The sequence below is a fragment of the Haliaeetus albicilla genome, chromosome 25, assembly GCF_947461875.1.
Source record: "Haliaeetus albicilla chromosome 25, bHalAlb1.1, whole genome shotgun sequence".
NCBI classification, from domain to species: domain Eukaryota; kingdom Metazoa; phylum Chordata; class Aves; order Accipitriformes; family Accipitridae; genus Haliaeetus; species Haliaeetus albicilla.
This window is the reverse complement of record NC_091507.1, coordinates 23136533-23152393: the sequence shown is the minus strand read 5'-3', so window position 1 is coordinate 23152393 and position 15861 is coordinate 23136533. Positions and strand designations below refer to the sequence as shown.

The 15861-nt window shown below is 42.0% G+C and overlaps 1 protein-coding gene across 1 annotated transcript in view; it reads left to right on the top strand.

Annotated features, from left to right (window-relative positions):
• The window catches only part of COL4A2 (collagen type IV alpha 2 chain), a 145440-nt gene that overhangs the window by 81168 nt on the left and 48411 nt on the right, over positions 1-15861 (top strand). The window contains exons 5-7 of the mRNA XM_069770284.1: positions 13115-13249; positions 13336-13380; positions 15486-15602. Of these exons, the coding sequence (XP_069626385.1) occupies positions 13115-13249; positions 13336-13380; positions 15486-15602 (297 nt within the window). The remainder of the gene's footprint in view (positions 1-13114; positions 13250-13335; positions 13381-15485; positions 15603-15861) is intronic.

Here is a 15861-nt window from a genome sequence, read left to right as displayed (position 1 = left end):
GGGGGAGCGGGCCGGGGGGTTGGCTCTTCTTTTCGGTGGGGGAAGTGGCAGAGCGTCGGGTCCCGGGTGGTGAGCAGTTGCACTGTGCATCACTCTTTTTGTATACTTTTTCATTAGTACCGTTGTTGTTGTTGCAATTTCTTTGTGTTGTTCCAGTAAACTGCCTTTATCTCAACCCTCGAGGTTCCAGGTTTGTTTTTTTTTCTCTCCTCCGTCTTCCCCCCCATCCCACCGGAGGGGGGCGGGAGGAGTGAGCGAGCGGCCGCGTGGTCCTTTGTTATCGGCTGGGCTGAAACCACGACAATCATATAGTCCAACCTGCCCTGCTCAAGCAGGGTCAGCTAGAGCCGGTAATGTTTGATTAGTCTTGGTTATTGTCCAGGTAATTTGCGGGTTACCAATCTCTAGGCTGTAGTGACTCATTTAGCCATCCACATTATCACAGTCTGTATTGAGCACTGTAGTGCTCAATAACGATATTGGTCAGAGTTTGTTTACTTTCATATAACAGATGTTCTTTGCCTCTTGACAAAAAAGCAATAAAAAATATAGGCATTAGCTTGCATAGGGGAGCTAGCGCTGGCTCTTTTCAGAAGCCAGGTAAAAGCCATAAGCTCTCCCAGATGCAGAAGAGATAAGAAAGTGAAAGTTGAAACATGTTTTCATGGAGAAAGGGAAGAGGGAGGTCAAAAACTCAGGAGCCACATGAATATGAAGTGCATTTGTTGCCGTCTCTGTCAAAAATACAGAAGGCTGATGCTCACTGTGGCAGTTGAGGTCATTTCAGGTACCTGGAGGATCCAGGACCTGTGAATCTAGGATACAGATGTTCTAGCATTAGTTAGTTTTTTGGAAAGGAGTAGCTTCAAATTTTCTCTTGCTTCCTTTCATCCTTGCCTGTAGCAGACAAGGTAAAGCAGGAGAGGCATCCTAGCAGACATTCAGGGTCATGGTTAACCTGTAAACTGTGCTGTTCTCACCTTTCATCACCAGCAATTCAAATTTCCCCGTCAATAAATGCAGCCTCTCCCATTAGGCTGATGGAAGCATTTCTGCAAATACGTTATCGTAAGTTCATGAAGATGGCACTTCATCTGCGCAGCACTGATTTCTTCAACACAACTAATACTGCAAGCAGACCATGTTTTAGCCAAGAAGGCACTGATTTAGCAAAGCATGGAGGCCCTCCAGAATCAGAATCTGAAATACTGAAGATGCTCCCCTCAAGCTGAAGCCTGAAACCAGTCCCCAGTCATGGGACCCAGATGAGCAGTCACAACAAGTTCTTTAGCAATCTCTCTGGTATTTCCGTAGAACACGAAGGCTCCTTCTGCTGTTTCTCCTTGTCTGGAAGACTTCTCTTTTCCTCCACGTTACCTGCATTTACTCTCAGTTAGAGAACAACCTTAATTTTCTCCAAGGCCTGTCAAACTAATGGCACGTCCTTCAAGTAGAAGCAACTTGCCATTACAGTTTAATAGTACCTTCACTCCCCCAGTATCTCCAGAATGAAGAGGAGTAAAGGATCAAACAGAATGGTTTGCTCTGATTCTCATCCTGATCCTCTGCTGAAGCAGCTGTGTAGCCCACACTGCCTACAATAAATGGTTAAAAAATTTCCAGTAGCTTTTGAAATCACTTTTGAAATGATAAATCAGCTTTCTCCTTGAACAGCTGTGGAACTGTGCTGCTGATGTTCTCCAGAACATCCTTTCCCATGAGTGATGAGATTTTGGAATCTGCAGAAGATGTGTGGGCACTCTTGGCCCCCATTATTGCTACCTCAAACCAAGTATAACAGAGAAACTAGATCTTTCATAATGGATCTGGAGAACTATACCTTCCTCTTCAAGTTTATGCTCCACTCTTGACCCTTGTCAGAACTGTTATCACAAGGTAAATTCAACAGAGGGAGTATTTTTTTCAGGTAGATGATACAGAACTATTTCCTTCAGGATTCAAAGGAAAATATTTTTACTCTCTGTTCCTGATTTCAAGGGAAAAAAAAAAAGACTTGTGTGGGATCACAGAGACTTCTCCAAGTAACTGGTTGGTGTAATACTTTCCTCAAATAATTTAGCTTCCCTAGATCCTTCAGCTTGATCTAGTACTGCCAACTTCTAAAAATCTTCTGTGAATCTGTGTGTACAAAAGACAGGAAACTTAATTGTATTATATAAAAGACAACTGCTGACAGTTTTCAGTATTTGTATTTACTACCTGAAGGTGGCAAGACTTCTCATAGATAATTTAGACTATTTGTTGGTTTTGGAGACAAACAACATGAAGCCAGGCTCAGTTTAAAGACCGTCAAAGTGATTGCGTTAGAATATTTGTTATGTTAACGAGCCACATCCACTGGAAGGCACTAGGGTTCATTTAGCTTCAGTGTAAGCTGACTCAACAGCAGGCTTCAACTAAGTCCCAGTTGCTGAAATTTCTAGAGCATCCGCATTGATACTAACATGAAGATTAGCAAATCATGTAGAGAAAACAACTGTGCAAACTCCATTCAGATGATGTCACAGCACCCCACTGCTCTTGAGACCCATCTGTCCAGAAGTGTTAGGAGAAAAAAAGATGTCTATTATTCTGCATCAACAACGATTCTTCATATTGCTGCACACATCTGCCTTAAAGCCCCCCGTCCTTCCTGGCGGTTCAGAGCCAATCATCTGGCCTTGCCGGGAACTCGGAAACCGTCCCAAACTGCTAATTCCCATGACCAGAGTGTGAGGGTGTCTAAGGTCTGCACCGAGTCCCTTGTACATGCTGCTAGAGCGTGTATTCTGGGCTCCCATGTGGAGACGGTATCTCAGCACACAACTTATTAAAAAAGTAATGTACTGTAATGCCTCTGTAAGAGAACTGAATTCTTTCTATGGTTAAAATAGCCAGTAGTAACTTATATTTGCATGATCAAGTCAGTTTTGATAGCTGTTCCCACCACAGAAATAGTTATGCTTTTGTTCAAAAAGAAGAGGAGCACAGAACGGAAAAATTGGCATATGATAGACTGAACTCCTGCAGGGGTTTTAATTTTCACATACTCTTAAACTCATGGAGCCTAATGAGCTTAACATTTTGGCCAGTTGCACAATTTGGAAATTTCAACAGTGAATGGTTTTTGGACAGAAAAAAAATGTTCTCACAAATATGAAAAGTGAACAGATGTTAGTTACTATTGGTGCTTCCAACGCCTACTGACAGAAAACATCTGTGTTGAACTTCCTGAATTTTAGGATCTTGAGAACACTCCCACACACCACCGAAAGCCATTTGAAAGCAATTGGGCTGGCGGATCGGCTTTCGGGTCCATGACTGAATGTTCTAACGCGAGCAGGTGCTGGTTGTTGTCTTGCCTCGAGGAGCCCAGCTAGCCAAGCAGCAACCTTACAGCTATCTGACCCGCCGTGTTATGCAAGTTTTTAGCATTTTGTGTGAACTGTGATTTTAAAAGAGTCATAAAAAGCAGTTGATACAATAGTATGATGGTAATAAAATAATGGAATGAATGGAAAGAATGAAAAAAAAAAGATTTTGGTGTAGGTACTAGCAGATTAGGAGGATTGTACTGCATTGTGTGGTGCCCTGGAAAGTGTGCGGCTTTTTTAATCCTGTCAAAACCCATGTTGAACAAACAGAATTTTCTTCTGGTTTGAAAACATGCTCATTGCGCTAAAAAACGTGTGAGGCTTTTGCCATCCCTCAAAATGCTCAGTCAAACATTTAATAGGTACCATGACCAAAGTCTGCCCTTTTACATGAGCATGACACAGCAACTGTCACAGGGTAACTGGGAGCTCCCAGCTTCCTCCTGCTCCACACCCATTGTCTTGATATTTGTCTCATTGTAAGAGCAAATTTGGCAAGGTGATTTTCCTCTCTGGTGAATTTTTGGTTGGCTATCAAACTAACCTTCTCCAATTAATTAAATAGTAATGAATGTTTTGGAAGGGTAAATCAATGTCATTATAGTGTTCTGTGAAACACCATTAGTTCATCATCTCAACTTCAAAGTGATTCAAAGTAACATCCCTAAGTTCTTTTAGTTAACTCTTTCTTGAAGACAGCATTTAATTGGAAGTGGGAGGGACAATATTTACATGTTAAGAGAAGTAGTTTTTTTCTGGTTTTGTAGTTGTCTTAGGCAGGTACTCTCAGTTAAGCCAACGTGAAGCGAGTAGCTCCGTTAATCACACTTCCACTCTCACGCTAACCCAAAGCATCTGTCAGGTTGCCCAGTGTCAGGCCAGCCTCAGCTCTGCTGGGTCTGCAGGTTTCTGAGATCTGAGGGTTTCCCCATGATCCCCTTACGTCCTGCCAGAGACCCATACCAGAATTTTAGCAGCGCCCAATGTAGGTGGAAATTTTGTTATGCCCTCAATAAAGATGACAGAAACGGAGCTAAGAAGCTATATAGAAGCACTGGTATTTATGTGGCTCCTAGCAGCCTAAAAAAAACATGTATCTGAGTAGCCAGACAGGAAGCAAGGTGGAGGCCAGATGACATACTTGGAGTAAAGTGATATGCTTTTGAGCACGCATTATCATCTGGTCACTTTTTTGTGCTGAAACATTTCTAACTTCCGAGAAAATCCTACTATTTTGCACCACAGTAGCAACAGGTCTGGCATATACTGCCTGCCAAGCTTAAGTAAATTTATTGCATTTATATCCAGCTCCTTGTTCATGCAGCATCATTTTCACACTCAAGTTTATTTGAGTCTTAATCCTAACTGCTAAATCCACAATTCCAGGACTTGATCTTTTGGGGTATTGTCTTCTTGCACAGTTTAGAAAGCAGCGACACGGAGGTCAACATTTGAGCTAGGCACCTAAGCTCCTTTTACAGACAGTTAAGAAAAATGGGCACATTCAGGGTGCATTTGTTTGACCTAGTTTGAATACGTGCATTAGGATATACCATGCCGTAAGATGTCACCCTCTCCTGATGGGAGCTTTGGATGACTACACTGCATGTAGATAAATGTCTACATCTGTTCAATAAATACAATCCTTAAAAAAAAATTGGTGCCTTTCAAGTCATTAACAAGTTCTATCACATAATTCAGTAGACCATGCTTACTAGATAGATGTATTTGCTAATATATGTCTTAATTCTGGTCCCAAATTTCCCAATTTGTCTGTGCAGCCATACTTCAGCAGAGATGCTGCTTTGGAGTTTCAGCGCTATCCCCTTACTGAGTGTGCAAACAAAACCACCCTTCCCCTCTGCCCACGGCTTCCTTCCCACATCTTCTCCTCCTTCCTCTTCTCCTTCCCTCTACGCAATAATGTTTTGAAGACTTAGCATGGAAATCCTCATGAGGTTTTGTCTAGACTTGCCCTTTCTGATGTTTATCTTTGAGAGACCATTGCCATGGTCCCAGTATCATTCTTTCTACAGCAGCTCTGCAAAGCACAGAAAGCATTTCTGACATATACTCCTATGTATTTTGTGACATGAAGAAACTTTTAACTGGTTCTTTTGAGTGCTTGACCTACATTCCAGCGTCTATTTCTTTTACGCATGTTTTATCTTCTTGGGTGACATAGCAACTTTCTGGAAGATCACAAATGAGATCAAACCGTGGGAACAGAAAACAGTACAAAATTATTTCATTTACTGGCTACAGAAAAGGGCTGTGGCTTCTGGTAAAGAGAACCCTTTCATAGTTCTTTTTTTATGAAGATTTAATGTTTATTCCTTCCTTAATTTAAAAAAAAAAACAACAACCCCAAAACCAACTTCTGCAAGCTGAATCACTGCTCTGGAATTAATGTTAATGTCATTTGGTCGCCGCTGTCCTGAGAGAAAATGTCGCATGTCCAGACAATGTAGTTGAAAGAGCAGCAAATTGTTACCATGCCACTAGGCTGAACTAGCCTCATTTTTTAGTTATTTTTAACTTAAAGTGAATTTTATAATTTTTTTGTTTACTTTTTGATATAAATAAAAAAGCTTTATAACAAATGAGGAGGGAAGTTTTTTCTGAGAAAACGAGCTGGAATGTGAAACTCAGCTAAATAACATTCTCTGAAGTAGCAAAAGATAAATTAAAAATAGAAATAAGCATTAGCTATGTACTTTTTTTTTAAAGCCTGCTGACTCTTTCAGTGCTACTCTGTGCTTAAGAATTGAATATCACACAGCTTAAGGCACATGAGAAAGGTTTGCTTCATTTGCTTATCAATACTCAAGTTAGATCACAGAATTCCATCCCTTCCTAATGCTGGTAACCATGTGGTGGCAGAAGCTAATGCCAGCCCTACAGTAAAATACAGATTCACAACATAAATTGGAGAAGACGCAGGCCTGTGACATTAAATGTAAATTTAGCAATCCACTGGAGAAATAAAGTAATAAGTTTTTCTCATTCCTCTTAGAAGACCAAGTCCTTCTACTACACGAAATACAGGGTGAACAACGAAACACAGGCACTTCAGGAAGCCGTGCTGCTCGGTCGCATGATGAATTTCATCCCATTTCATTCGCACTTTCCCAGCGATCTCGCTGCCAGACATTTTGCAGGAAGCTACCTGCTTTTGTTGCCTTAGACCTCGCACAAAGACGCTTTGACCTTACCTGAACTCCTTATCAAATTTCTGGAAGTTTATACCACGCTCTGGAAATGTGCACCTGCGGCGGTCGGGGCTGCGCGCGGCAGCAATGGCTGGTGCCATCTAGTGAGGAGCTTCTGAATGCTCTCTGCAAATGGAGACTGGTCATCTGTCTTTTAGAAAATAGTCATTATTACAGGCCTGAAGACGCAGAAATAAAATGACATGCTAATATGTTTAACAACCAAGCCTGCACAAACTTCAGGATTTTTTTTCCCAGATAATCTTTCTTTCCAGTGGCTAGCATTAACTATGTTTTGCCCTATGTATTTATGTTTTCTACCATTCCACAGATTGTTTTGACCTACTTTTGCCAGGTGGAATTGCAAAAATGCTTAGATCTTGCTAAAACAAAACTCTGAGTTGCTGAGGTGGGTGGAACCATTCAAACTGCATTATCAGTGTGCAGCATAATGATGTATGGTGTAGGAATGTACCCCTGTCTTCTGCATCATGGTAGATGTTGAGCTCATCGGTGACTGAAGTTGTACCCAGCAAAGCTTTGAAAGTGAGGTGTTTTAAACTTGGTTTAAAAACTCAGCAACCACTGAGAAGTGTGGGTAAACAAAAATTTCATCTTAGTATTGCTGGCAGGAAAGGAAGACTATGCATGTATCCCTGCCATGGAGACATTATGCAAAAATAACCAGTTAAGACCCATAGGGTCTTAAACTTGTTTTGGAATCGGTTCTGTAAATAGTCAGAGGGCGTTGTGAGATGAGCTCTCTGGAGGCCTGTCCGTACTGGGCAGCCTGGGGCTGCCAGCAGCAGTGGCTGACTGGGAATGAGCTGGTGGAGCTACGGCAGCAGGATGCTCCACACGGGCTGCTTTTGTCTGCCTCTCAGCCCAGGGCTGTGCAAGCCCAAAGTGAAGTATTTCTGGCACAGTGTGCACCCTGTGGAGCTGAAACCCCAAACCTTTCCCTTACATACTCCCCTCTAATATGTTCAATCCATAAACTCTGTGATTTACGCTCCAGGAGAAATGGCAGGTGATATGCCCATCCCAGTCTGACTCAGTGTGCCACAACAGGGTTCTTGAGGTTGTTACTTGTAGTTTATATTTTTGGGGGTGGGGGGAGCATTAAGATCATACATTTTTTTAGTTGGGCTCAACGATTGCTTTACTATGCCTACCTCCAGGAAAGATGCCTCAGAGAATCGCAAATTCCCTGCGTTTACACCCCGTTCTCCACATTTTGCCAGCATTACGTTTAAAAACGTCTCCGTTTCTTTCCCGTGTGCCTGCAGGGATGCCTTTTCCTGGCTCAGAAGTTGCTCATTTTTCCTATAACCGATTTTATTCCCTGGTGAGTTGCTCTCTGTTCCGCTTGCTGGTCTCGCTGTAGCGGGACTGCGTCGAGGTCCTCGCTGTCACGTCCTTTCCCCATCTGTTCTTGCAGAGACCATTCCAGGCTGAGCCTCCTGCAGAAAGTCCCAGCTCCCACTTGCCTGTCACGGTCAGATTGCCCTTCCTGCAGGAAGTGAACTTGTCCTTTCACCAGTGACCTTTTTAAAATGTCAGGGAATTAACCTCCTTTCCTCTTGTCCGCTATGAAATAAATGATGGCCTATAAGGACCGTTTTCCTGGGGGGAATACTGAATCATCACATTCCGTATACCAGAAGCAGTTGCAAAATGGACGTCTGTAATGAAATGTGGGGAAGTGGGCTCAATGACGGTGAAGCTCTGCAGTAATTCTGATTCTGTCTCCTCATTATTGCAAATCAACTGTTTTCTCCTTTCCTCTTAGCTCCGCGTTGGTAGGTGGATTTCTCAGCAATTCGTGATGATGTTCTTGTATTTTAAAACCTTTGGAGCAGGTACTGTCATTTACTGTATCTTTATTTGTATAGCACCTCAAACAATTGGTTGCTCTCAAAATTAGCGCACCCTCCTCTACCAGTTTTGTTTCCACACTGTAAATTTAGCAGTAAATTAGAAGGAAGAAAGTACTGCAACATGACACCTCATTCATTTGACTGATCCTAAAAGAACTGGAAATTAAAGTTCAAGCTGCGAAACATGAACATTCAGTACAGATCTAAAAGTCTGTTCACGATCTTCTTAAGTCCACAGGGACTTAATTGCAAAATGCAGTTATTAAATTCAATCACAATCCCGACAGCGTTGTCTTTCATGCACGTCACAGGACAAGCGACAATGTATATACAATATTGCAAATATTTTCTGGGAAGATTTCCTCCAGGCTTCCTAAATTTCTGACCTTTGCTCCTCCCTGTAAATAGCTTTTGCACATGGCTGGGCCAGCCACATGGATTGTGCGAGACCTCTTCCAGTCAGCTGAAGTTGCAGGAAGAGCAAAGCAGGGACTGCCTATTTAGGAGCGTATCCTGACATTGGGAGCTTCGTCATTCATCTGAACAGTTGTGGAAGTCTTGTATAAGAACAAAGAAAAAAAATCTTGTTAATCTTCAAGTTATTCCATCAGCCCACTTTTTCCTTTTCTTTTCGCGTGCTTCATCCGAGGCACGGACCACAGCATGCCACACATGCTTAGGTAAACCTCTTAGCACTGGACTGTAAATCCAGTGGTGGGTGATGTGGGGTAATGGTGCCGTGCGCTGGATTCGGGAAGAGTTCCAGTTCACCCCAGCAAAATGGGAAGCCTTCTGCCGGAGAGCACCGTGGGCCAGAGCACGTTTTTGCATTGCTGTTATCATTTAAGGAAAGGGAGCACCACAGAAGGTAGTTTGTGAGTTGTCTAAAATATGACAGATAGGGATAGCATGTTTCTCTAGGTTTGCTTTTTTTTTTTTTTTGCTTTTTTTTTGACCTGGAAATTTAATCCAGGCACAATTTCACAGCTTTGCAGAATTTTCTAGGATTTCTGACCCTCCAGGAGCACAAGCAGACCCGTACCATGTGTGGCATGTTTCACACAGGGGAATTCAGGACTCCCAACAGTTGAGTCATGCTTTATTTGACTAAACCTTTCAAATTGCTTGTCTTTGCTTAAACCTCCTCAATGACCTTTGCAAAAGAGAGAATGTTCTTAGGTCATTTGCTAATGAAAAAGGGACATACTTGTTCAACAAAAGATCTAACATAAAGAAAGCAGAGTAAAAGCTGACAAGTCTGAGTTAACGAAGGTTAACGAAGTTAATTCAGTTAACAAGCCAGGGTGCTAATTGGCTGAAGAATTACATAAACATTGTCATGATATTAAGTACTTCTCCAGCTCTGACTCTAGCTTCATGCTAAACTGGTTTCAGAAGGATCAGTTCTCTTGCCTTTCTTGCAAATAATATTAAATAACCCCTATTCCTCAGCAAACAAATGGTCAATTACCAGGAAAGCACAGGGAAGGGGTGCTGGCGTTGTCCAGCTCTCTTCCTTGTTTTCCATTTCTTGTTTACTTCTTCCTCCACACCAGATAAGAAAATGGGACTGGAAGTGGGAGGGTGGTATTTGGTGTAGGAATTGGAGAGATAACCATATTCCGTGTAATGGCACCTTTGAAGCATTTTGCAGCTCTGCTTGGCCCCCGCAGAAAGCCAGGCATGGATTTGACAATTCTGAACATAACCAGCATTATCAGCAGTTACAATTAGATGTTTTACACGCGTTCTGCCTGCTGCCCACAAAAGGGGTGTAGATGGGCACTAAAGAGATCGTTTGCTTATCTCAGGTGGGTGAGTAGCTTTGGGAATTTGTTTGACTTCTTTTGGCTTTCAGGTACTTAAAAATTGGAGCAGCGTTTTCAATGTACAGAATCCATGTTTTCCTTTCGTTGTGGAAGTAACTGAAACATTTGTTTTCAGAAGCTCTCAAAATTAAATTGAAACTGGAGCCAACTCAGATCACTACAACTGAATTTGAATAATTTTTCTGTGTTCTTTGCAGGTGTATGAGATACATTTTCATCCTTTTTAAAGGTTCATTTCTAGATTTGGGTGTATGGGGAAGAACAAACTACCTTAATTATTTAATTAAGTTTTAAGGCTTTATAGTAAGATGGAAATATTTTATATTGATATTTGCATAAGAATTGATACTGCTGTGCAAAAAACAATAAAGAACACAGGCTGTGCATTTTTTTTAAAATGAATGAAATATCTATTATTTCTCTAAAAAGGCAGTTTCAAGGTGTATGCTCATATGTACTGTCTCTTAATTCATTTATACTAAAATTTTGAGCCATAGTAGGTAAGAAAAGTTGAGATGAAGTGACATCAAAAAAGACTTCTTTTTCCTGATCTTGGAGCTCACACTGATGAATAGTGGTTCAGATTTAAATCATTATTCTAGTGCTTCTAATCAGCATCTTTCCATTTGAGTCAGGTAGCTAAGAGAAGTATGTCTGCTGTGAATCTATTTGGACAAGGATCTGCACCTCCATAAGATGACTTTTAGAGATTAACTGATTTTTTAAAAACTGAAAACTACTGATGTGGAGAAAGATAGATCTGTAATAAACCGCTGTGGCTGGCATAAGGAAATGATCAGCCTCTTTTTCAGATGCATATGCCTCCTGCCAACACGAATCATATTATAATTTATATGTATTCATATAACCTTTGTTACTTCTCAGTTTGTTAACTTGAAAAGACATTGGCCTCTTAGCACCTAATAATCCACATGAGCAGGCTTGGTTTAGAAGTAGGGATACTATATAAAGCTGAGCTTGGTTGTAAGCAGAGGAGAGATTCTCTTTCATGCTGACAGCTCAAACACTTAAATCCATGGTGTCCTTTGGCAATGCTCCTAAACCATCAGTTTTGTCAAATTAATCATAACAGTATAGCAAAAGATCCATACTGTAAGAGATCCATCCTGGTGGATTGTCCCGAGGAACTCCATGTAATTCATTCTTCATACTGGCTCATTCCTAGTCTTCTTCCAAGCAAAAAAATTGCACAGAGTTTTGTACTTTGTATGGCTATGCCAGCTTCTCAGTGTGGACTCATTTGGTATAATATACTAAGATTTAAAATACAAAAACCTACTCCAACTGTTGTGACAGCCATTTTCCAGGAAAACAGTGTGGAAAATTGATTTTTTTTTTTTTTTTTTAATTTTTTTTTAAACTAGAAGTAGGCTGTGTTTCAGTCATAGTGTTTGTTTTCAGGTTTGCAATACCAAGACAACTGTAGCATAGATAAATGTTAATTATAGATAGATTTTAACAGTGAAGTTTTGAAGTGTGTCACAAATAGGCCTGTCCTTCAATATGAGAATAAAATAAATTTTGCCTAATATCAGTAAGGCATTGTTCAGTATCTTTACTACAATTTCCTCAATACAAGGAAATTAGGATATCTTCAGGTTCATTTCTTCAAGTCCCTACACTTCCCTCCTTCACTCGTCCCACCTTAATGGCATTAAATGAAGTTGAACCGTTGTCCTTCTTGGACAGGGATTGCATTCATCTTCCAGCTCTTTCTTTCCAGGCATGGGCGAGACTGTAAGTATTTTATCCTAAAACAAGGTGTTATTTTTTTATCAGCTCCTTTGTGTAAATATGTATCTGTTTGTTTGTGTTTTGCTGTAATTCTTGCTTTGTGAAATGTTGATGCTGTTGCAGACTGGTCTGTGAAAAATCTAATAGCATTTTTAAAATACTTTCATTAGAATCGGCTTAATTAGAACATCTTGGTAAATGGTGCTTTCCACCATTGAAGCACATTCCTCCAGAAAAGATTGCGGCGATTTACTATTAGTGTCGTTAGTGCACTGAGTACTGTAGAGCATGCAAAACACATGTGCCTTTGGTGACACTACGTCTGGAGTGGCTTTCAAAATGGCTTTGGTTCACAGATCTCAGACATACTGTCACAACCCATTACTTAAACCACCAATGTGTCATTTCAAAATGATTTTTTCCCCTGTTGAGCCTTGTGATGTTGGCAGTCAACAGGGGATTATTTTTAAACAACGTTTGAAGTGGCCTGAAGAGCCAAACCAGAGCTGGAAGGGAGAATGACAAGGGAGCCCTGCATGCAACTCTCCAACCTGCATGGACACGTGCGCGTCTAATCGTTTTCAGGCTCCACTGCTAAATAGAAATGTCATCCCCAAAGAGGCAGAAATTCCTGCCATTAAATATCAGACTCCATTTGTAAGAAATACAGCCACTAAGCAGATTTCACAGTTAAGCACATTTTACTTGGTTGGAGTGTAATAGGTTATGTTGTAGGTCAGGGAGAATCACTCTTGAGAAGTCTTATTCCAAAGAAAACACTTTTCTCATAGAGTATCCATGAATATTCAAGTAGTGAATATTGATTTGAGTGCTAATTTCCATGTATTGATTTTGTCATGCACAATGTGGTCACTGTTGCTGGAGTTTCTCTGCGTGGTGTTTCCAGATGACGTTCATCAAAGAGTCTGGCCTACTGAAATGGAGACAGATTCTGTGTTTATTTTCTCTTCAAGAGATCGACTCCATTGCAGCAGTGGTAACTAATCCAGCTTCACACATCGCCACTGTTCCTAAATAAATGCTTTTTTTATTATTTTTATCAGGGCCAGCCAGGACTTCTTGGATCACAGGGGTTCACTGGACCACCAGGATTGATGGGGATCCCAGGAGTACAAGGTCCCAAAGGTCACAAAGGTGAAAGAGGATATCCAGGAATAAGTGGACCCAAAGGAGAAGTGGTAACTTCGGAATATCAGATGTTTTAGTTAATAAGCGAAATACCAGGCAGAACATCGTTTTAATTGTGCTGTTTCACTTGCTCTAGGGGCAAAGAGGAGTCACTGGATTCCCCGGGGCAGATGGCATTCCTGTAAGTAGCTGGTTACCTCATCTTTAAGAAATCACCAACTGCAAATATTGCAGGCTAGTTTAAAGCCTTTGTACTTTAATTAAAATCTCTGGGCTAAATTCTGCATCGGCCACGTACGCGCTTTTCAGCTAAGGACATGTGTCGAAGTGAGTGGAACTGCAGATACACAAGAGAGCAGAATCTGTACTCCCTCTCATTCCCTTGGATAATTAAGGTCCATTTGCTTTGTCCTATGGAGAAATCCCCTTGTAAAGGGGATGAGAAAGGATGAAAATTTCCTATGTCCCTGGAGGTTACCCAGCTAAATATGTTCTTTTGTAGGAAAGAGCTGTGAGATAAGTACTTCACGTCTCTTAAGCTTGTAAGCGAAAGACACAAGTGGGTCATTCCTTAATTATTTCAGAGTAGCAAAGCACATAGAAAGACCAATGATTTTAAGAGTACTAACCATTGTTATTTGCTTTATAGCTCATATGGCATGCTTGAGATAGTCTTAAAAAACTTACTGAACACCAAACAGTGTCAAACTTTGAACAAATTGACCAGGTCCATGAAACTGAAACATTCAAAGAGGAAAACTGGGTAAAGTTCACAGCACAATATTTTCCCAGCTTACACTTCTTTACATCTTGTGTCATAAAATAACAAAGAAATCTGAGTCACTGGAATCCCTGGACAGAGTTCCCAGGCTTGGGTTTCCTTTGTAGTGCTCCCTGACACCGGGGCCCCGCTCTGCAGCCCACGCATCCACATCCACTCTGCTTTCACCCTTTTTTGTTTCCAGAAGAGCTCCCTATCGAGTTTCAGGGCTTTCTCTCTCACAATCTTCCTCCTCTCCCTCTTTCTCACTCTTAAAGGAAAAGCAGAAGACCTTCTTTCCCATTCCTATTAACACTCCTGAAGCCAAGGATCTTGCTTATCTCACCACGTCATAACTGAGTTTTTTCTAAGCACTCTGACATCCTGGGAAGGAGAGTAAATCGTCCCCTGTGAAGCCCCATGTCGCTATAGCCTGTTGCTTCTCTTTCCTGAGCAAGTTTTCTTTCTTAGCCCTGCCTTCCCGAACTCTGCACGTTGTGTCGTGAAGGACAAATACCTTCAGACAGTACTTGAACCTGCATGCTCGTTGTGTCCTGTCCTCGAGCTCCCTTGCCCTTCCCACTTGCTTACATTCTCCGACCAGTTTTCTCATGCTGAGACTTAAGACGGGCCGTCGGAAGGCGGATGGATGGGCACGTGTACGAACTGTAATGGCACAGGGTGAGGATGTGGGGCTGGAGGCCAAGAGGGGGTGGTGGCAAGCAGGAATCTCTTCTGGGGTGAGGAATGGAGCTAGGTAAGGACACGGACAGACTTCTTTTTCTTTCTGAGCAAGGGAGCAGAAGCAAAGAGAAAACTCTTGCTCTAGATAGAGGAGAAGGAAGAAATGTCTTATGTTCGTTTCTGGGGGGGTGACTGAGTCCCCTGGCAGAAAGAGCTGCTCAAGGGCAGATTTGCTTCTCACCAGCCTCAGCGCAAACCAGAAGCAACAGCAGTTAAGGTGAATGTAGGTACAGCAATGGAAATCCAGTTTGAGGCAGGAGTAACTTTTCAGAGGCTCCGTGTGGAGCCCCCGGCTCCCTCGCTTTGAGCCCTGCTGTTTTCTTCCATACTTACAGCCTCATCACAACTCTCAGCCTAGCTCCAAAAGCATCTCTGGCTTTTTCCCTGGCTTGGAAGCTGTTCAAAGCCAGCAAGGAACCTTTCTTCCCACTCTTCCAGTGTGAAGCACTGACATGCTTAACGGTCCCAGTTCTTGGTGGCTCCCTGCACAGCAGCCTCATCTGGCTTAGTTCTCTGCTTAACAGAGCCTGCATTGAACATAGCTTTCCTACCCTTTCTGAAAGGTCCTTCACTACTCATTTTTTCATGCTGTCTGGGGCATCTGGTTCAAGCTGCAGCTATATTAAAAAAAGGCACTGTCTGTTTCTGTCTTTGAAAATCATAGTTTCCCATGGATCCAAGCCTTGAGCTTAATGTGAGAACGTCTAAATACTGTGTGACTACAGGAAAAGGAAAACTAGAAACAGATGGGTAGATAAACATATTTTTTTTTTCCTCAACAGGGTCATCCAGGGCAGCCAGGATCAAGGGGGAAACCAGGTCATGATGGCTGTAACGGGACAGTAGGTGACCCTGGTGACTCGGGAACTCCTGGATTCTCTGGTTTCCCCGGTACCATTGTAAGTAGCTGGCAGTAAGTGAGTACCTGAAGCTAAGACCATTACTGAAGTGAGTTTCATTTGCATGTGTGTTGGAAACAAACGGGACATCTCTTAATGGAGCTCCCGTTTGGCCTAGCAGAGCGGACTTACCATGGACACACTGCACGATGCTTAGTTATTAAATTGCAGCCAGGGCTGGGAGGTCTGCCCAGAGCTATACCTGTCACATAGGTCTTGCGGAGAGATGACTTCAGGAAAACCTGTACAGCTTTATCCA